The 21,811-nt window shown below is 33.8% G+C and overlaps 3 protein-coding genes across 3 annotated transcripts; 2 read left to right on the top strand and 1 right to left on the bottom strand.

Moving 5' to 3' along the window:
- Positions 1–6,027: 6,027 nt before the first annotated feature.
- On the top strand, positions 6,028–7,104 carry LOC130729887 (ethylene-responsive transcription factor ERN1). Its single transcript, XM_057581739.1, has one exon. The coding sequence runs from the start codon at positions 6,121–6,123 to the stop codon at positions 6,928–6,930; it is 810 nt and encodes a 269-aa protein (XP_057437722.1). The 5' UTR covers positions 6,028–6,120; the 3' UTR covers positions 6,931–7,104.
- A 2,754-nt stretch (positions 7,105–9,858) lies between these two features.
- Positions 9,859–13,743, bottom strand: LOC130729886 (tubulin alpha-5 chain-like). Its single transcript, XM_057581738.1, has 5 exons — positions 13,253–13,743; positions 11,645–11,859; positions 11,363–11,562; positions 10,666–11,174; positions 9,859–10,457 (listed from the first exon to the last, which is right to left on the bottom strand). Exons 1-5 carry the CDS (start codon positions 13,363–13,365, stop codon positions 10,145–10,147), a joined length of 1,350 nt encoding a protein of 449 aa, XP_057437721.1. The 5' UTR covers positions 13,366–13,743; the 3' UTR covers positions 9,859–10,144.
- A 1,423-nt stretch (positions 13,744–15,166) lies between these two features.
- Positions 15,167–19,403, top strand: LOC130729885 (5'-adenylylsulfate reductase-like 5). Its single transcript, XM_057581737.1, has 4 exons — positions 15,167–15,560; positions 17,798–17,979; positions 18,315–18,439; positions 18,684–19,403. The coding sequence occupies exons 1-4, from the start codon at positions 15,417–15,419 to the stop codon at positions 19,100–19,102; spliced, it is 870 nt and encodes a 289-aa protein (XP_057437720.1). The 5' UTR covers positions 15,167–15,416; the 3' UTR covers positions 19,103–19,403.
- The last annotated feature ends 2,408 nt before the right edge of the window (positions 19,404–21,811 follow it).

Raw genomic sequence — 21,811 nt, 5'->3', positions numbered from 1 at the left:
AACAACACACTTTATTTGACATATTTCAACACTCATTTGATTTATCGTTTTTTTTTTGAAAAATCAACATTTTTTATGTATGGAGAGAATGTGCTGGCTTTTTGAAAAATTAACCAATCACAATGAATGTGTTCAAGTGCGTTCTTTAAAGAGTGCCTTGTCTAGTTTGTTTGAATTCTATTTCAGTTTTCACTTCAAAGTGAAAATAGAGCTGAAAAGTGTTTTTGTACTGAAAAGATTTTCTTTGAAAGGGGATTCTCTTTGACTTCTATGGTAGAAAAACCATCTCACCCGAGGGGAATCTTGAATTAAGTGTTCTATATTTGCTATCGCTTAGGCATACTTATATCAAAATGAGGGGACTTGGATTAGGGTGGACTCATATGAATAACAAGCATAAAATTAATTTATTGTAATGTAATTAAGGTTTAGTACTACTATGTAGTATATATATACTATGAACATCAGCCGTAACTTGCGGAATTAGGATATTGCAGAATATAATAGTGACAATGACTTGTGTAAAAAGTAATTTTGGAACATGAAAAAACAAAACTCAGGTTTCGGACTCTAAAAATGGTATCTTTGGAACTTAAGAGTATTTTCGAAGTTAAACGGGATGGTTATAAAAAGTGAGGGGGTGCCTTTGGTTTTGCTCTAATATTTTAGCATCAATGCGAATAATTTATTAAGTATACTTTTTATATGTGTTGACAAAACAGAAGAAAATGACTTCTATAACATTAGATGAGTACTACCATTTACAAACAATTATTAGTTGTAGTAGGTACTAACTGAAGTATATGGGTGGGGAATATTAAAAATAGCCTGATTTGACTTGTAAAAATATAAATATGGGCTTGTATTTCATTATTTTGGTCCTAAAAAAAAGAAATCAAGTGGCATTTGAAGTAGATTATTTTTAAATGCTTAATCCTCAACTTTAAAAGGCAACTAAAAGCTATATTTGATGAGCAACCAACTAAGGATAACGATTCATATAAAATTAGAAAAGAGGCAGTTTTCATTTTTCTAAGGGAGAAAGATTCTCATTTTCATAAAGGTTTCCTTTATCTCGTTAGTATTAGTAGTAGTTGAGCATAACGTCAGGCATCACACACTCCTCAATGTTATCTTCTATATTAAAAAATGAAAAGAAAAGAACAATTATTCATGGAAAGGACCACAGGGCATAGACTCTTCCTCTTTTGCCCTCATTTTTGTTTCTTATTTTATTTTTCTAATATTTTAGAATTTGACTTAGGTCTAACTTTATCTCAAAAGTTAATTTTAAGGTGAATATTGCACTATATTGGCTGTATCGGCCATATATTTAATTGATGTGAGACTTGTAATAATATTTTATTGGATTAACCTAACTCTACCTAAAAAATCAACTTAGATGATAAAATTTGCACTACCTTTTATATTTACTAGTCAATGTGAGATTTCTCAATTAATTTCATTTTAAGTTGAATTAAAAGTTCCATAATTCAACTTTAAGCCTTGGGAAATTTGCTTTTTTTTTGTCTGGTAGTTTGGCAATTTCACTTTTCTATCATTTTATCTTATTTCCTTCATTTTTTCTTGTCAATTAGATATAATTATTCAAACTTTTTAGGGTGATTGTTCATACATTTTATTGTTGTTCAAATTAATTACTTGATGGAGCTTAATCTCTTTGGAAATTTTTTCTTAATAACAAGCTTAAATATTGAAGCTGCGTTAAGGATCGCGATTATTGTTTACATGATTGATGGATTATTATGGTCATTATTTGATTATTGCTAACATAAACTCGAATTTTGGAAAGATTTTCCAAGATAACATTGCCATGTAGAATTACAAATTTTTTAATATCCTAAACTTGTGTCTTTTTCCCCATATCTTCATTCTTGTCTAACGTGAGATTCATCGTGAACTTTTTTTTTTTTTTGAAACTAGATTCATCGTGAACTTTAGTGGCATGCAATATTTAATCATTAAAATTTCATATAGAAAACAGATGACTAAAAACAATGATGATTAACTTCAAACTAAATAATGTTGCTTTAGCTAATTGTCCTCCTCAATTAATTAACGAAGAAGACAACGACAATGTCACATAAAAAACTAGGAATTGGTTGAAAGATGGTGAAGAGGAATCTATTGATTAAGAGGCGTAATAAAAGGGGAACAAATAGTTTTCTAGATGACGTGAGAAGAGGGTTACTTTTTTTTTTTTTTAACTAGAGAAGAGGGTTACTATTTACAACACCAATTTTGATTTTTAACACTTTCCTTGCGCTCAAGACTAGATAACTTACAACACCAATTTTGAATTTATAATAAACTTTTATTTCAAAAAAAAAATTATAATAAACTTTGGGTTAAGTTTAATTTTAACTTAAAAATTAACTCATACCCTATGATTGTTTTACTTTTTATAAAGATTAATCTTCTTTTACTATTAATCATATTTCTAGTGAGTGTGGAACTTATATAGTTATATCCACACATATCATTAAATATTATTTATCACAATCATTATTATTTTTTCTATCTTTTCTTTCCTCTTCACTCTAGTATGAGTCTAAACACCCCTAATACTAAACATGGTCATCACAACAAATGCAACTTGCATGAGAAAAATTGTATCTTCTGACTATAGCGTATTTGAGCCTATCTTATAGGATAAATATATTTTTTAACTTATAAGTGTTTGAGATCACTTATATAAATATAGTTTAAGACTTATCTATAAACTCTTTTGAAGTCAATTTCATAAGTTACTCATATTAGCTTATGAATAAACACTTATTCCTACATATAATTTATTTTCAACTTATTTTCATAAACTTCTCAAATTAATTTATGAATAAGTATGCGATAACCGCTTTTTGCCATAACTATTTAATTAAAGTGTTTATCCAAAGGCTCCTTATATGCATGAATCTTCGCTAAGAAATAACATTGCCAAAGAAATAAAATAAACACAATCAAAACATAAGAATATAACATGAAAAACTCCAAAATCGGAGAATAATTCACTTTCGTTGTCTAAACCGACAACTAGAAAATAAACGTCAAGTAAATATTTTTACGAGGTATAGGCTTATCTCAATCTCACCTCAATACACTCAAACTCTCACAAAACAAGTATTTAAACTAAGTAAGTCATACATAAGCTTAAAGTGCTTCTAACTAGTGCGTCTATAAACAAAGAAGTTACATATAATATATAGAATTAATCCCACTCTTGCTTCAGTATCTAGGCAGTGTTAGTATTCTCCAATAGCCTTTTTTGTGACCTCACTCTTTATTTATCACAATGGTGAAGTGAGACTTGCTTCACCCTTACAATCAACTCCAACAATCTCCACCTTCATTGTCAAGGTTATATCTTCTACTTTCATTATGTTTAGACAAACAATCATGGTTTCCATTGCCTACACCAGCAGAGAAACTATCGGACCCCATCATAAAGAGTACACTTCACCTGGAACTAAAACATTCCAAGAACTTCTACACGTCGAAACCTTATTGGAAATTTATGGTGCAACTTTCATACTAGCTTTCTTCAGAAGTTCTTCAATCATTGATACAATCTCATCATATATCTGGCATCAATGTCAACCAACTTCCGAGTGTTATCATGAATCCACTTGAAATAACTTATCAGTTATTATTTTCCATGATAGTACAAAAATATCATAAGGATACACTTTTTATTCTTTCAGAAAATATTATCCTCCTCATAACTAAGGAAACGTTACTAGCACTCACCTCATAATCTTTTTTTGATATTGCTCCACATTGACAAATTTTCATTACATGTCCAGACTTCTCACACTTCCAACATGTCATATTCTTTCTTAGAATCTTCTTCCCATAAGGCCCGTTGCAAGTTACAAATACCGATCTTGATGAAGTGTTTTACTTTTCATTCTACTTTCTTCAAAAATATTTGTTCTCACAACTTCTTCAAAACTCAAAGTTTCCTTCTCATACATCAAAACAAGTTTCATTTAAACATAGGAAGATGGAAGGGACAATAAGAGTCTTAATGCTCTATCTTCATCATAATTTTTTACTCCAATAGATTCTAGTTTAGAGGCAATACCATTTAGAGTACTAAGATAATTAGAGATTATCATTTCATTATCCGTGCACAAATTGTGGAATTGCTCCTTCAGCAACAATCGATTTGATTTTTTTTTTCTTAATATGATATGTTGAGCTTCTCCTAAAGTTTTGTGGATGATAGTAGGTTCTGCACATCAACAAGATCATTCTTTGCCAACATAAACAAATCGTACTTTTAGCTCTAAAATCCAATTCCTCCCATTTACCCTCATCCATGTTGGAGATATTTCATTTCAGCTCCTTGTGTAATCCTGATTGTAAATATTTCATTGAATTTTCACAACTCAAAGCTGATTTTTCCATCAAACTTTTTTATGTCAAACTTCATAACACTTGAATAACTTGAAATTGCGGTTGGACGTATACTATAAACTAAATTGTGAACTGGGTAGATTCTTAGGAAAGAAAGGTGGGTCACAATGGACATGATTAAATACCAAATTTTATCTAGCGAGAACTTTTCTGAACAACTCTTTCATTGTATCACACTTCTTTAGCACTTTCAGAGTATCACACATTTGTTATGATATGGAAGATTAGACATTGCTACAACAAAATATACTAAAAATGTAATATCTCATCAAACCGGATGCTTTTGGTACCATTGTTGGAAAATTAAATAACACCACCATAGAAATAAAATAAGGCAATCAAAACACAAGAATGTAACGTGAAAAACTCTAAAATTAGAGAAAAAAATCACGATAGTTATCTAAACCGACAACTAAAAAATAAACATCATGTGAAATATTTTACAATGCATAGACTTCTTTCAACCTCATTCTAATACACAAACTCTCACATAACAAATATTTAAATTAAATAAATCATAAGCTTGAAGTTTTACTGAGTAATGGGGAAAAAAAAAACTAAATCCTAGTTTTTTTTTTTTTACCTCACTCTTCATTGTGAAACTTACTTCACTACTACAATCAATTCCAAATATATTATTGTTATCATTATGGGTAGACATATAGGTAAGGTGACCACGGATTTGGTTACCCTTAGTGGCAAGCATGGCTTTTTTAGTCTCTTAGTTTATGGGCGCATCTGAAGGATCATTTTGGAGCCTCCATGTGGCAGTCGTTCATGCCTTTAAGACCATCTTTCAACTGTTTGACTAAAAAGAGGGGGAGGGGGAGGGTGAGGATACCCTCAACTCTTTTTCAAGTCTATCTTCTTTTCTTGTTTTAATTATGTATGTGATTTGGTGATTCAATGTTCCTTAGCGTGGCTTTAGGATCGTTTGTCAATCTGAAAATTGTCCAAAAGACATTATTTTATGAATGTCTAGATGTAGGGTTGCTTGCTAGTATGTAACATGTATGACTTTTTAACGGTTGTTTTTTTTGGTTAATAGAAAAGTCCTAGATTTTTTTCCTCATAAAATTGTGTTATGTGAAACTATTTTAGAAAGGTCATTCAAATTATAAATCATAACTATCCTAAAAATTTCTACTTTTAACATTCCATTCAAGCAATTTTCTTTTCTTCTTTTAAAAACATATTTTCAAAATTATTTCTGAAAATATTTTTATATTATACATAACTGAGAAGGAATTTTTTGACTGTTTCTTCAGGTTAAATGGATTAGAAGTAAGAACAAATCTACACTAACTTTATTCTCTTCTTGTCTCATACATGATACATCCAAACTGAGCCTTGTCTGCTCACAAACGACAGATATAGGAGTGGTCATTCTATTGGGGAAAAAAAAAAAAAGTAAAGGGAGCAATTGAATTTGAAGGGTACCTTGTCTCCATCATGCCAAATCAAAATTCTTCTTTAGAAAATTAAACAATTAGATTTCAAGACAATGTGCATGCAATATCTTAATCCCACTTGCTTAATCAAAAGCTCAGCAACTTTTTCAATTCGTGCATATAAATATGTAACAACCTTCCATTATTATTGTGAGAGCTAAAGCAATTTGTTCTATTCTTTTCTCTTCCTCATAACTTCCCTCACTCAATTACTAAATTTGAACAATTTGTGATGGAGATTCAATTCCAGCAACCAAATTTGCAGCAACATCAGAAAGCAGGAACCAAAGGAGGAAAATTCAAAGGGAGAAACAGAAACAGCAACACAAACAAATTTGTTGGAGTGAGACAAAGGCCATCAGGGAGATGGGTAGCTGAGATCAAAGACACAACTCAGAAGATAAGAATGTGGCTTGGCACATTTGAGACAGCAGAAGAAGCAGCAAGAGCCTATGATGAAGCTGCATGCCTCCTTCGCGGATCGAACACGCGAACCAACTTCATCACTCATGTCTCCTTGGATTCCCCTCTCGCTTCGCGGATTCGAAACCTTCTTAACAACAAAAAAGGTAACAAAAAACAGGAAGGTGTTGTTGATGTTGGTGTTGATGTTGATGTTCCTGCCCCAAGTGCTAGCACAACTAGCACTAGTAGTAACACAAGCAATAGTGACAAAAATGATCATAACTCTCTTTCTAGTGGGAAAGTTCAAAACACAATGCTGTTTGATGATGCTTATAAACCAGATTTGAGCAATTGCAAGGAGGATTTTCAATCTTGTCCACCTCAATCCAACTTTTCTTGGGGTTTTGGACCGGTTTTTGATCGTTTTCCCATTGCTCAAATTTTGGACATGCCTAAGACTGATGGCATGATTGATGCAGCTAGCTTGGAGCTTTCAGAATTTGAGAGAATGAAAGTTGAGAGACAGATATCAGCTTCACTCTATGCAATTAATGGGGTCCATGAGTACATGGAAACTGTTCAGGATTCCAATGAAACTCTGTGGGATCTTCCACCCTTGTGCTCATTGTTCTGTTAAACTTGATCTTGAAGGTCTTAAGTTAATGATCCTGCAAATGTTTCTTCCCATAGCATCAGTCTTAGTTTGTACAATTATTGAAAACTTGAGAGGGAGGAGTGTAGGATCAAGGATTGATTGAAATATTACAATAAATATATTGCTTTAATGAGAGATAATTCTGTTTTTACTGCTTTTTAAGTGTGTTTGGATCATCATTGTCACACTTGATTTTGGTAAAAGTGAGTTGAAGTGAGCTGAAAATGAATATATTTATATTTAGAAGCATTTGTGGAAAAGAGTGATTTTGGTAAGCTAATATTATGAAATACAGTTGTAAAATCTTACAATTGATTATGTTGAATGCAGAAGCTACTCTCTCTAGCTTCTACCAAAAATTCATGTTGGGACTGAAATCATTTCTCTAAGTTGAGTCCCAAACATTGTCAGCCAAAAGTGATTATACTCAGTGAGAATTGATACTGAGGTTAACTCACTGAGAACCAAACATACACTGAATATCAGTAAGAAGACCCATCACTTGCATTAGCTCCTTGAGGAAGCTCTTTATCAATCATTATGATGTAAAAACTCGAAGCATTGATGTTCTTTTTCTTGTTCTTGACATCCCAAGTATCAAAAGTAGATCTTCAAATCTCTTTTCTATCAAAAATCTCTTTTCTAGGAATACGCCATTGTGAGAATCTAGACTTCAGAGACAAAACAAGCAAATTGGAATCTTGGACCTTACAGCCAAAATCACAATGACTATTCACTTTGTTTTACATGGATAAACAGTAGAGTTACACATAAATTTCCTTCATACAAGAGACAAGTACTGTGCTCGTTTGATTAATAATTAATTGAAAAATGCTTCAGAATCTTCTCAGATTTTGGTCCAATGCTTTTGTACAATTTATGCCTTTTGGTCATCTGGATTGGCCATGATTATATATTCTCAATCAATTATGGCTGCATAAACTTGTCTCATTCTCATTCCCCAGGCCAGAAATTATAAACTCCAAAATCTTTGATTTATTTGGAGATTAAGTGATAGAACTGAAATTATATTACTCATGAGTCATGACATCCAAAGAAATGGTAACATCCTGCTCACAGTTCAAAGGCATCAATTTCATTTCACCTGTCATGTGGACCCAGAAGGATCCCTTTCAATATTCTATTTTCTTAATCCTTATCCTCCATTCTCCTCCACTTGGCTCGTGAAGAGACTACAATAAGATATAGCTTTCAAGAAGTGTACTCTAAAACAGCCAACTAGCTTTTTATCAATAGCTTAAGTCTAAAATATGGATATACATTTAAGTGCATGCTTGAATACACGGTTGAACACCGGTGAAGTTAAAATCACAGGTGAATTGTCATAAAAGCTAAGGGAAGTTACTTATGTCCACCTGTCCACCGTAATTTTGGCTCACCATGGTTAATTTTCCACCGCGTATACAAACATGCATAAGAATGTCTACTGGTATAGGTTGTGATACATTCACATTCACATTCATTTTCTTTTTCATTTCATTTCCATCCATTTTCGCTTCATCTGATCTCTTTTTTTTCTATCACATTAATTGGCCTATATGAATTGCAAGAAGAGACAAATTCCATAGGAAATATAACATGTGATGTGAAAAACTTAAAATAAAAACTCAGGCAGCATAACAGACTAGCAAAGAATAAAAAATCATACCTAACATGTGGTTGATTCAAGTGGTACATGTTCAATTCCTCTTAAGTAAGATTTTGGATTTGAGTCTTGTGTATGGAAAAAAAAATACCTGAAAGAGTTAGTTTCATCATAATATGGATGAACCTGCTCGAACATGATTACCTCTCCATGAATGATACCTGTGTTATGAAAAAACCATTCTTGAAGGCATGCTTATATGGTAAAACCGTATAAGTCAGCACAATATTTATAAAAAGAAAGGAATAAATGAATGTTTATGATATACTTAATTTGTTGCAAGGTTACTTGTTTAAGAACCCCTTTTCTTTTGATTTATGAAACAACTTTTAACTATTCTCTCATCAACTACAAGAGAATAATCACATCTTTTGATAACTTAATCTTTTTTGAATGCTGGGTCAGATTTATCTTAGGCGTGAACACCCCTTCTTTCAACATGACAATATTCCATAAAAACCATGGCATGAGTCCAGCAAGCCACAAACTAGCTCTCAGTTCTTATCTAAAAAATTGGGAAAAGATAGTTGAAGAGGTCAAATTTGGTAGATATGTGACACTTAAGAACATGACTGCAGAGTACAGACAAGTCACGGTTGAGCCTGATCCTAGGTATGGTCTTAGATTAACAAAAAAATATAAAGGACTTGTCTCTTGGGGCGGAATCTGCAAAGACAGATGAATAAAAAAAATTGACCAAGCAAGAAGTAGTTCAATATCAAAGAGAGGTTCCTTTCATGCCATATAACACAACTATTATAATACTCATGGCATGGCAGATATCAGAGTTCACTATTTTCTCCTATTTTCTCTTGACTTTTAACATCAGAAAACAAAAGGCTTTAATTCCTATACGAAGTTGGCAAATTCTGAAGTTGTTTAGGACAGAAGCCATTTGAATCCTCCAATTCTGCTGATCACCCACCATATATAAGGGTTACCTTGACCATAACTCTGATCAATGTGAGATTTCTCAACATGTAGTAGTAGAATATCACTAAACTTAAACTTGTTTCCTCAAACAACTATTCATGGTTTTGTAATGCATGATTTCTGCTGATCACCATTAGGAGGGTGGGAAATGATGATGCACTAGACATGTTGCACCTAAATACAGTACCATTTTGAGTTTTTTACAAACACTATTGTAGTTTATCGGTAAACTAATCCTTATTACCCTTCACTTGCAGAAAATACAGCAGCCAGTTTATATAAGCATACTAGTATATTACTATTGCAAAAGATAAGAAAATATCTATTTTCTTTTTAAATAATGGAAATTTGCAGCATTCCTAGCCAGCCAATTTTTTTGCTCTACACAGAAACAAAGCAAGTGATTCGAAATTACATTTACCACCCTTATTCATGAGGAAAAGAATTGTATCGCGCCTTTTGACTTGAAACAGTCATCAGAACAAAGCTAGCACACAACAGAAAGATGCTTAAAACAATGGACAAGGGAAGTCATTGCACACCCAAAGATACACCACATATTAAAGAATGGAGATGTAAGTTATGGATTGACTATTCTCAATAACCTTCTTCATCTTCTTCACCCTCTTCACCTTCAGCTCCAACTTCTTCATAATCCTTTTCGAGAGCAGCGAGATCCTCCCGGGCTTCTGAGAATTCACCTTCTTCCATTCCTTCACCCACATACCAGTGGACAAATGCCCGCTTAGAGTACATGAGATCGAACTTATAATCAATGCGAGAGAAGACTTCAGCAACAGCAGTGTTGTTGCTGATCATACAAACTGCGCGCTGCACCTTGGCAAGATCACCTGCTGGTACCACTGTTGGAGGCTGGTAGTTGATTCCACACTTGAAACCAGTAGGACACCTGAAATTATTCATCAAAATCGTTCAATCATTAGCAAACTAGTATTTTTGCATGATTAATCAAAACAAATACTAATATAGAAAGAACTATAAATTAATAGTAGAGTATAAGTAGTTAGAATCACAATAGAGCATACAACTATTAGTAAAGGAACATAATCTAATTTAAAATTGCTCATATTATGACATTCCAAAGGAAGTATAATTACCAGTCAACAAACTGAACTGTTCGCTTCGTCTTGATATTTGCAACAGCTGCATTGACATCTTTGGGCACAACATCTCCACGATACATAAGGCAACACGCCATGTACTTCCCGTGTCTTGGATCACACTTAGCCATCATATTTGATGGCTCAAAAACAGCACTGGTGATCTCAGGAATCGATATCTGTTCATGGTAGGCCTTCGCAGCAGATATCACAGGAGCATACGATGAAAGCATGAAATGGATACGGGGATATGGTACCAGGTTAGTCTGAAACTCAGTAACGTCCACGTTAATTGCGCCATCGAATCTCAAGGATGTGGTCAAGGAAGAGATAACTTGAGAAATTAGACGATTCAAGTTGGTGTAAGTTGGCCTTTCTATATCTAATGATCTTCTGCAGATATCATATATTGCCTCATTGTCCAAAAGTACAACTACATCAGTGTGCTCAAGAAGAGAATGAGTGGAAAGAACACTGTTGTAAGGTTCAACAACTGCAGTAGATACCTGCACATTAAACAGTATTACCATAACATGATTCCACATGAATAATCTATAATAATATACACATCTACATAAACAATTGATAAGAAAAGCTGAAAACATGAATTTAAGAAACCAGGAACAAATGTTGATGCTTCACAAATAGATCATGTTACTTTCATTCTTATTTTCCAATGATGTTAAGAAACTACCTGAGGAGAGGGATAGATGGTAAAGCCAAGTTTAGACTTCTTCCCATAATCCACAGACAACCGTTCCAAAAGTAATGATCCCAAACCAGAACCGGTACCACCACCGACAGCATTGAAAACCAAGAATCCTTGCAAACCAGTGCAATTATCCGCTAATTTTCGGATCCGGTCAAGGCATAGTTCAACAATTTCTCTTCCAACTGCAGCATAGATGCACAATAAATGGCAAAGTAAGCATTGAAGAAACTAACCAATTTTGATCTGCACTGGGAATTGGCTTACCAGTATAGTGTCCCCTTGCAAAATTATTAGCAGCATCTTCCTTGCCAGAGATCAACTGCTCAGGGTGAAAGAGTTGTCTGTACTCACCAGTTCTTACTTCATCAATAACACTAGGTTCTAGATCAACAAATAAAGCCCTCGGCACATGCTTACCGGAACCCGTTTCACTGAAGAAGGTGTTAAAAGCATCATTTGAAATGCCAACTGAGGTATCACTGCAAGCAGAGAGAAATCAAGCATTATTTGTGGCAAACTAAAAGGGAGAAATACGTAAAAAATCAAGTTCTATTTTCAGGGTAGTGTAGAAGCTTAAAGGGGGATGAAATCCTTTCAATATGAATTTGGACTTCAAATTTTTCTATGTTCTAAGTTCTAACACAACACTAAGACTCCACCACAAATCTACCATATAAATTAACAAGTGTATAAAATCTGAAGAAAAATACCGTCTTCTGATACTTCAGAGACAGTCAATTAAAAGGTTAACAATAGAAATTAGGGTGGGAATGGAGTAGAAATCATTTTATGGGAAACTACAGAAATAAAGTAAAAAAATAAATTATAGTTCAAAAACCAAACATAAAATTTCAAAATTAAGTTTAAACATATTATAGAGTAGCAAGATACTGATGCAAAGTGAAGAGTTCCTGGTTTCCATTTGGCAGCTCTATTTTGGTCTAAGCAGAGCACAGAGTACTAACCAGTAACCACTCAGTACAAGTAGTATCCTAGGACAATTGAATGCCCCTGCCCTACATAACATTTAGCTATCCAAATAGAAGTTCACTCAGCAATTGATGAACCTTTTATATGTGCAAATTTAAAATAAGGGTTTCTTATTAGCAAGAATAGCCTCACAAGTTACAACATGATTTTTCGATCACCTTTTTAAGGATCTGTGAGGATACTACTTCACCTATGAGAAGATAACAATTCAAGTTCAAATTGAGAATTGCTAATAACTTAGACCAGAAGGAAACGACATACTGCAAGAGGCAATATATAAATGGCAAACCCTTGATTATGTTAACCTGACAAAAAATTCAAGTCAATATTTTTTCGTAACTTCTATCCCCTTTCTGTTGCTGCTTTTTTTACTCATCAGTAGGTGGAGCTCATGAAATCTCTTATCTGAATTGGAAGAATAAACTTGAACATCACTCAGATATGTCACCGACATGACTAAAAGCATTACAACTATTCCAGATCCACTTATGTGTCTTTATCTTTTCATGAGAGATGTCAATTACAGTATCACAATGTAAACCTATTTATGCATCTTATTATGTTTCTCAATAAACATATTAAGATGCAATAACTGACATGAAAAATGTTGATACTTTTTATACCAAAGATTTCTTTAGACCCCATATTAACTTATAGGACTTGCATCTAATCTAACTGAGCAAGACAATCAAGTTGGAAATCTTTAAAAAATTAAGCTTTCCTACATTGAAAGCAGTAAATTGATCTCCAAAACAAAAACAAAAAACGGCAGAAGACCTAAAAAATCAATCCAATTCCATAAATGGTACAACCAAGTACAGAATTCTTGTGAACAAGACATATAACATGATTGATCATGCAAAACAAAACAAAACAGTGTACCTTGGCATCATGCCATCAGGTTGAATTCCATGCTCAAGGCAATACAGCTCCCAACATGAATTCCCCACTTGAATTCCAGCTTGTCCAATATGAATACTTATGACCTCCCTCATCTTCTGTGCCTCAGTTCCTCACCCTCTCTCTGCTTAAAATGAAAATCACAAGGAAAATGGAAGGAAGGAAATAAGAAGTAAGAACCTTTGATATTTATTCTATATCTCAAGCGTTTACTAAGGAGTGAAAGGAAGGAAGGCCAAAACTGTCAAAAGGTTTGTTGAAGATCTTAAATAAATGAAGATGGGTTGATGATATTAACAAAAGGGGGTCCCTCAAATGCTAGTGAGGCTAAAGAGACTTTTGGTCGGTTATCTAACCTATCTATGGGGGTAAACGTCCTTGTCTGGTGTGCTGTTGTTTCATGTCATGACTCATCCAAAATCCCATCACATGCACACCAAGATAAGAGATATTAACAACTCTCCTCTTCTTCTTCTTCTTCTTCTTCTTCTTCTTCTTCTTCATTCCTGAAATATCTATTTGATGTCCATTCAGCCAAGTGACACCTCACCTACACTGATGCTGACATGCTTTTTTTGTCCACATGTCATTCAGATATTTCTGTACATTCTGTTTGGACGAATCTGACCAAATCACTCACGTGAGTGTTGTGAGATGGAGAACGGTGAGGAAGTAATGGTCTTTGTTGGATGGATTGACGATTCTTTGCGTTCTGGGGCTGCTCCTCTTCTTCAAGAGCGTCAGAGGTGGAAGTTAGAACGTGGGTGGAAACAACGGTCGAGAAGTTATGGATTGGTGTACCTTTTTTGTTCTTCCATGGCTTGCCTTTTATATAAGTCGAGCTTACGTGGTTCGAGGTTGTCATGAGTGTCTGGTACGTTCTTGAGCTTCATACCCTTCCTGGTTGTCGGGTCATAATCACTTGATGTGATGTGGTGAGGGGGAAATTGTTACATAATAAAATGAATTGCCCAACATATTTGCCTAATATTGACTAAGTCTGATGTTTATGAGAATGAGGATAATATCAAAAATTAGCAAATAATATATGTTATATATTGATATTATATCCACACTTGATTCTCCACAAGTTTGTTACAAACTTAAGTACATGTACACGTTGAGGGACACATTTCAAGTGCATACTATTTGATCAACCATAATCCTTATTTCTCATTAGCACTGCCAACTTGAGCGTCAGCGTGCCTTGCCGATACCCACATTTGATTCCCACCTGATCGCTAGATATGAGAAGAACGTGGTCCTTCCATATAGGAGCAGTGCAACAAAATTGCCTCACCGGACATACATCTTATACTCAAGTTTGATATTCCCTTACTCGTACAATAACAACTATAATAACTTGATGAAAATCAATAAGATAAAGTTAACAATAAGAAAAATAATAAGAATGAAGATTTATTTAAATTTTTTTTTTGAAAGCAAGAAAAGCCATTTTGTATGAGGTTGTTTTGGGAAATGAGTGATTAGAAAGAAAAAAAAAATTATATCTTCACACCAACAATAAGGCATCCACACTTAGATAAGAAGAGAAATAAAATAGTGATATGATAAGTAATGTGCTAGAAAAAGAGAAATAAGAAGATAAAAGACGTAAACATGAGATAAAAAATAAATTGTAATGTGAATACTGAATACTCAATATATTGATTTTTTTTATCAAGGTATCTCATAGGTTTTTTTTTTTGAACTTAAGTTTCTCATTTGGTACTTAGTAACTTGGTAGTCTTGAAACTAATCATTCGCTAGCACAGTAAATGATAAAGACTCATCAATAGTAAGTTTTTTTCATTCACAAAAAATTGAGAATTAAACCATGGACTACTTGCCTATTAAATGACTCTGAGAACCCACATCAAACCATGAAACCAAACAAAACTGAATCCAACCGGGCCATTTTCTTTACCCACTCCATGATAGCTAATCCACCTCCACCTTAACCCACCTCAATGGACGCCACCTCAAAACCATCAACATTACCAGACACTTTTGAGTTTTAAGAGACAAACACAACATTATTCTTAAAACCGACAACAACAACATATGATAGCATACCACCACCCAACACAACACAAGCCTTTTGGGCTGTCTTCCCTCACTCTACACAAAATAAACATAATCTTCAATGGTGACCTCGCTTTTTCTCTTCTTCATCACTTGTCTCTCTTTTCTACAATCCTCGTCTGCCCCTTCTCCATCTTCTGCTTCCTTTCTGTTTGCTCTTCAATCTCAATGCTCCCTTGCCATCACCCCCAATCCTCCTCTTCAGGTACTTGCATCTATGTCCCTTACAAATTTCATTTTTTGACGCGCTTTTTGGCTTTCTTATGTGATTTTGATGGTGGGAATTTGTTTTTGTTCATTGATATGATGTCTTTGCTGATTTTCAATTTGTTATTTTTTTTGTATCTTGTGATTAATGGTGTTTTTGGTTCACGGGTTTCAGTTCTCATTAGAAGAATTGAGTTCTGAATTGATAATTTGTGAATGAGGAATCGGAATATTAGGTGTTGGCAAATAGCAAGTACAAACTACATAGGAATCTTGTAGGAAATTATGGACAAAAGACAAGAGTATGATATTGAATGATAGGATGTTGGGAATTTCCTGTTTAAAACAATGGAATTCATTTTGATGCTTTGATCCTAAGAGATTTCCATTGCTACTATAGAGTAGGAAAATCATCAATGTGCTTAATCTTGTAGTTTGTACCATTTGTGCTTTTGGCTATATTGGGTATGGACCACGGGGGTTTCTTTTGTCGGATCATTAGGCATCCAAGGTTAGCTAGTTCAAACATAATTAGGCATCAAACCACTGGTTCATAGCTTAGTCCACAAACAAAGCATGTTAATTTAAAATTGATGGACAAAATCACAAATCACAGAATAGGTTCATAGCTCAGTGTAAACAAAAAGCATAATAAGTTCAAAATTTACGGATAAATTTACAAATCAAGTGATGCAGAATTACTAAAGAATGACAATAATGGTGGATTCACCATGTTGGGACTGGGTTCGTTCACCTTGTTGGCGGAGGCTGGGTTCATTGCAAACTTGCAACAATGGCTTACCTCATTCATGCCTTTAGGTTTGTGACTTTGTTAGCACTGGGAGCTGTATCATTGCAGCTTCATTCACCATCTTTGTTGCTGCTGGTTCACAACCGCACATTGGGTGCAGCTATAGAATTGAGTTTGTGCTGCTGTGAAGTTGATGTTTTATGCATGATGAGCCCTTTCATTCACAGCTGCTGCATTTTGTGATTTTGAGAAACAGTGAAAGATTGTCAGTGGTTGTGTTTGGGGAAAAATAACCATTCTATTGTTGGCTCATTTAGGCTGTGTTTGGTTACTGTTACAGCCACTGTTTTCCTATCGATTTCTGCATTGGGATTGTAAATCGTGCTTTCCTAGGTTGGAAAAGTGAAAGTAACTATTTGTTCGAGTGAAAAAAATGCTGATTTACGTTTTCTAAAATATTTTTACGAACACATACTTAGTCATCCTAAACTCGCAATTCCATGCAAGTCTCTGAGTTCAAGCAAGTGCACCTGAGTTTATGCCGAAACAAGTTTGTTAGAAATTTAACTTGATTTTGGTATCCAGAGTCAAAAACTTGTTAGAGTTAACTCATAAGTAGCCATGAATAAAAAGTCTCCTTGTGATGCCGTCCACAACAATCTTGGGAGTGATCCTTTGTGATAAAAAAATTATAAAATTCATCACATTGATGAGGAGGCTGCATAAAATTCTCAGTTTTAGCATTGCAGTGTTTTATTGAGGGTATGCCCTGTATAATGCATTATTTAACTAGTTATGTATCTTCTCAAGGATCTTCCAAATGCAGGATGAGACATAATCATTGGAGTTTCTTATAGAAAAGATTAATAAATCCATGTGAAATCTTTTGAATGACAATAATTTTTTTCCTCATGAAACTAGATGACATTTGGATGATGTTAATCAAATCATTTACTCTGTAATTGAAGGCACAACCAAATATTGTCTCAAATATTGTTTTCCTTGTTGTTAGAGCCTTTTGTTAATTAATCCATCAACAAAATGGTACATTGTGTAGAGTTAACAAAATAGAGGAGATTTGGAATTTTGTCCTGATTTTACTTTGTTAAGGGAGAAAGAAACTGACCATGTCTATAAAGTCCTTGTCTAGAATAGTTTCCATTATGTGGAGCCCTTATATAAGCCATAATTCATATTCTTGGAAACGAGGTAACTGATAAGCATGTTGTTATACTGAGATCTAATGCGAAGTCCATTTATCTAGCCTATAATCTGTTTATTGCTCAATATTAGAAAAGTTTACTAGGTGAAGCTCAAAGTTTCAAAATGACAATTAGACGTCTTCATGTGTGTCCTGGGCGATTCTGTATAAATTTGCTTCAGTTAAAAGCCTTAATCACTGTGGATTTTGAACTTTCACTTTGTATCAGTTTGCATATCCGGTTACATTACATGTATTTCATTTTTCCTATTGATTTCTTCAGGTGGATGGGAATTTCGTAGAAAGGGTTTTGTCTGGAAGGAAGAGAGTCGGTTACATTTCTATACTCTTTTATGCTTCCTGGTGCCCTTTTTCACGCAGAATGCTTTCTGAATTTGAAATCCTTAGTTCAATGTTTCCTCAAGTAGAGCATGTGGCACTTGAACAATCATCTGCTTTGCCAAGGTTTTGAAGCTATCTCTGCTTTTGTCCCTTGTTTCTAGAAACTAATGAAATTTATTTCTTTTTCTGTGTGCTACTTGCATAGTTTGCGATTGAAAACAAGTTGCAGCTGTTAGTTCCATTCTTTGTTCAGCAGTGCCTCAGTCTGCATTTGGCTAGTATAATCCATGATTGTTCAGCAGAAAACCTTGGCACTTCAAAGTAGATTTTTTTTTTTTCATACTACATTGTAATAAGTACATAAAAATTTGAAGTTCAGCAGAAAATATTGCATATTCAATTGGCAAAAACTTTATAAGTGTCTTCTGATGTGTCTGGACATATGGTTTTCCCTGCAGCTTATATTCGAAATATAGGATCCATAGCTTGCCTGCTATCTTACTGGTGAACCAGACATCTAGGGTGAGATATCTTGGTGCAAAAAATCTAAACTCCATCGTTGAATTTTACGAGAGAAACACAGGTAAACAAATCCTGAATCTTAGTTTGTAAGTTTGTAAATATTTTTATGGATTTTCAACACTGCCATTTTTACCTGGTTCTGATTTATAGCTTTGAGTCGTCCTTTTTTTTTTCTGTTTCTAAATGCACTTTGAAAATTAATGTACAAGCATTTACATGGAATTAACAAAGTTCATTGGCTGCTAAATGAAAAAGACCGTACCATGTAAGTATATGCTTCAGTTGACCTTGTTTTTTTGTCTCAGGATTTCAGGCGAGGGATCATATTGATTCTGGTCATCTAAGCAGTTTGATGAGTGATGAACATTCAAATGTGTCATTCATGGGCTTCTCCCTGAAAGAATTGTCAAGCAGGGAACCTTACTTAGCAGTATCTATATTGTTTCTCTGTTTGAGGATCATTCTCTTTGTCTTTCCCGAGATTATGCCGCATCTCCAAGCCTTCTGGGATTCCTACGCTCCTCGTTTGAACTTGCAAATATTCGGCGAGACAAGCCAAGTGATTGGGCGTGTTCTTAATCTTATTGATGTCAGGAGTGTTTGGACCAAGCTAAGACTATGCAAAACCAGGAACTTTCATGAAAGGGCGAGGAGTGTACGGGTTTGGGCATCATCTCTGGCATCTGTTTCTCTGGGCAAGTCATCATCATCATCTGCTAGGTAATAATATCAAATCTCATGTCCAAACTAACAATCTTGGTGTAGTCATTTTGAGGGTACCAAAGAGTTCACTTTTCAGATATATTCCTCAAGCTGCAGTAAATGAAGCTTGAGAACTTAGTCTTATCTATCTCTGTTTTGCTAATTTTAGTATTAGCTAAAAGATGTTGTTGTATGAGTTGGATTTGGGAGAAAGCAAACATGCATGTAAATTTGAGAGAAACTTCTTTGTATAATGTATATTAGTTGTCTGAATGAAAATATACACACTATGTTCAATAAAAGTTTTTTTTTTTCCCATACAAGTCTTCTAATTTAAAATTTGGTGACTTTGTGGCAAGAAAGATCCATTTCATTTACATATTTTTCTCATTCACATGTTTTGCTCCTTTCACACGAGCATTCTCTTGTTTCCAAAACTGGGGTAGTGTGTCCTTGAAGACAACTTAAACTACATGCATTTTATTAGAGGGAAATGTTAGCAACACATTCTATTCAATATAACTTTTTAATGTTAAATGACAATTTATATAGGTCTCACTAAATTATAGATTGTGGTTGTGGGATTGACATTGAGTGTGAATTTGAGCCTTAGTGCATGTTCGCGAAAACTTTTACAGTTCATTCTAGTTTCAAAATTAATTATGGAAGCTTATGTAACTAGCTCCTAGGTGTGTTAGAATTGATTCTTAGGAAACAGAAGCTAATCAGCCCAAAGAGATTTACTAGAATAATTTCTAATGTGATGCAAGTGAAATTTCAACAGAATTGTTAGAATTTTGTTAAGCTTTTTGTCATGAAAATACCTTACATTAGTGCTTAATCAGCCCAAAGAAACACCAGGAACTCAGAATCATTGGAATCCACATATACAATACCAACAGGAATCCTAAACGAATTCATTCTTTACTCTTTGTATTTTTGGGACCTTGGGCAGATGGTTAGCCAGTTAAATCCTGAAGAGAAGCTTGTACTGCAAAAGCAAATAAAGATATGAATCTAGAACATTTTTAATTTCTTTTGTGTGTGTATTATGGCAAGTAGTTCTTGGGTTTAGCCCAATTGGGTTTTTTTTTCTTAAATGTTAAGCCTGACTGAGAATATTACTTAATTCGTTACTTTAAAAAAATTATAACCACTCATTTACTTCTCCAATTGACAATGAGCTGTTCCTACAACTTACCCAAACATTTACAATACATGATTTTTTTTTTGGTATGAAACAAGTATCATTTACGAGAGATAATTTTCTAAGTCGGAAAATATTCATGTGTTGGTGGGGCTCCTCTCAATGATAGTTTTTTTCCATCCATGCACCTCATTTAAACCTAAGACATACTTAAGAAGAATCAAGCATGTGTCATTTGAACCGAGCATCAATTGATATTTACAATACTATATGATTGAAAAGTGGAATGACTTAAGTTTTTTCTTTTTTCAATTTCAATCGGAGGGAATTTTTTTTCTTATATTACCAAGTATCCCACAACCGCTCTATCATGAGACTAATTCTCTAGAGACTCGAATATTACATTAAGTGAGTAAGTCTATCCTAATATTCATTTTTAATGATTTCATACTCACCGCTCAAAAGATTGAATCATCACCTAAATGTTTAAAGAATTCAACTATCTATCAATTGTGCTCGAACTTGTTGATACCGATCGGGATTTGAAAATCCTCTTACAATAATTGCAAGTCCTTTTTTCGATATGAACAGAGCTATATGCGGGTATATTTTGGTAAAGGAACTTCTTTTCCTCCATTTTCAGTCTCTTTGAACACGGTTACCACGTTTATAGATAGATCATAGATGGCATGACAATTGGCAATACGTACAAACAAGTGAACCAAATAATTCTAATACCAAACTACGGGTCATAGTTTTGGCCTCTAAATTTTAACTGGGAAAATGACCTTCAAACATCTATTTCAAATGGTTAAAAAAGAAGCTTGCAAGAAGAATACTAGTTCCACACACAACATAATGATTCTTAACATACACGCAGAAGCTACAAATACTCCTAATCAGTGTAGCTAACAGCCAATGTTTTGGTAAAATCCAGCTAATATAAAGTATTGCACCTAGACAGTCTTGTGTGAAAATGTGCAGCATCAAAATACAAATTTTGGAGTCCTATAGCTATCTTTTAAGTAAAATGCTAATATGTATATTTAAGAATGAATAAAATGATTATGTATCATACAAATATCAATTTTGTGTCATATTCTTTACACATGAAAAATTCACTTTCAAACAAATGGATTTAAAGAATAATTTAAGACTTGTATCAAGTTTTTGGGGCGTGAGTTCTTTTTATTTGGTGATTTACAAGCAATAGTGAATACATCAAGTAGTAGTTTGAAATAGGGTATGTTTACAATAATAATTTTAAACTTCCAAGTTAACCAATGGTAATTCAGAAAGTCAAGATTCTAGTGAATAAGACTCGTTTTCAAATGTGATTTTTTTTAATTAAAACGAAACTTGAAATATAAGAAACTACTTCCTCCGTTCCTATATATAAGACCACTTTACCTAATTCTCTTAGATTAAGAAAAGTGGTTACAAGTAATAAATTTGTAAAAGAATTTATTCACTTTCCTAGATTATTCTTATTTACTTTCTTATGAATTTCTCTCTCTAAATTATTATTTCAAAATCCTATATTATCTTTTTCATATTAAATATGAGGATAATTTTGAAAAAAAA

Source organism: Lotus japonicus, chromosome 1 (assembly GCF_012489685.1).
Source record: "Lotus japonicus ecotype B-129 chromosome 1, LjGifu_v1.2".
In the NCBI taxonomy this organism is placed as follows: Eukaryota; Viridiplantae; Streptophyta; class Magnoliopsida; order Fabales; family Fabaceae; genus Lotus; species Lotus japonicus.
The sequence above is the reverse complement of the archived record's forward strand: the minus strand, read 5'-3'. Positions and strand labels throughout refer to the sequence as shown.

What these genes read in the sequence shown, in the direction of transcription:
- LOC130729886 (XM_057581738.1), bottom strand. Translation starts at nt 13,365, where the DNA reads ATGAGGGAGGTCATAAGTATTCATATTGGACAAGCTGGAATTCAAGTG. An exon ending in CCTGATGGCATGATGCCAAG is followed by an intron (nt 11,860 to 13,252) that starts GTACACTGTTTT and finishes CTCTGCTTGCAG; the next exon opens with TGATACCTCAGTTGGCATTT. An exon ending in CCATCTATCCCTCTCCTCAG is followed by an intron (nt 11,175 to 11,362) that starts GTAGTTTCTTAA and finishes TTTAATGTGCAG; the next exon opens with GTATCTACTGCAGTTGTTGA.
- LOC130729885 (XM_057581737.1), top strand. Translation starts at nt 15,417, where the DNA reads ATGGTGACCTCGCTTTTTCTCTTCTTCATCACTTGTCTCTCTTTTCTA. An exon ending in CAATCATCTGCTTTGCCAAG is followed by an intron (nt 17,980 to 18,314) that starts GTTTTGAAGCTA and finishes TTTTCCCTGCAG; the next exon opens with CTTATATTCGAAATATAGGA. An exon ending in ATTTTACGAGAGAAACACAG is followed by an intron (nt 18,440 to 18,683) that starts GTAAACAAATCC and finishes TTTTTGTCTCAG; the next exon opens with GATTTCAGGCGAGGGATCAT.
- LOC130729887 (XM_057581739.1), top strand. Translation starts at nt 6,121, where the DNA reads ATGGAGATTCAATTCCAGCAACCAAATTTGCAGCAACATCAGAAAGCA.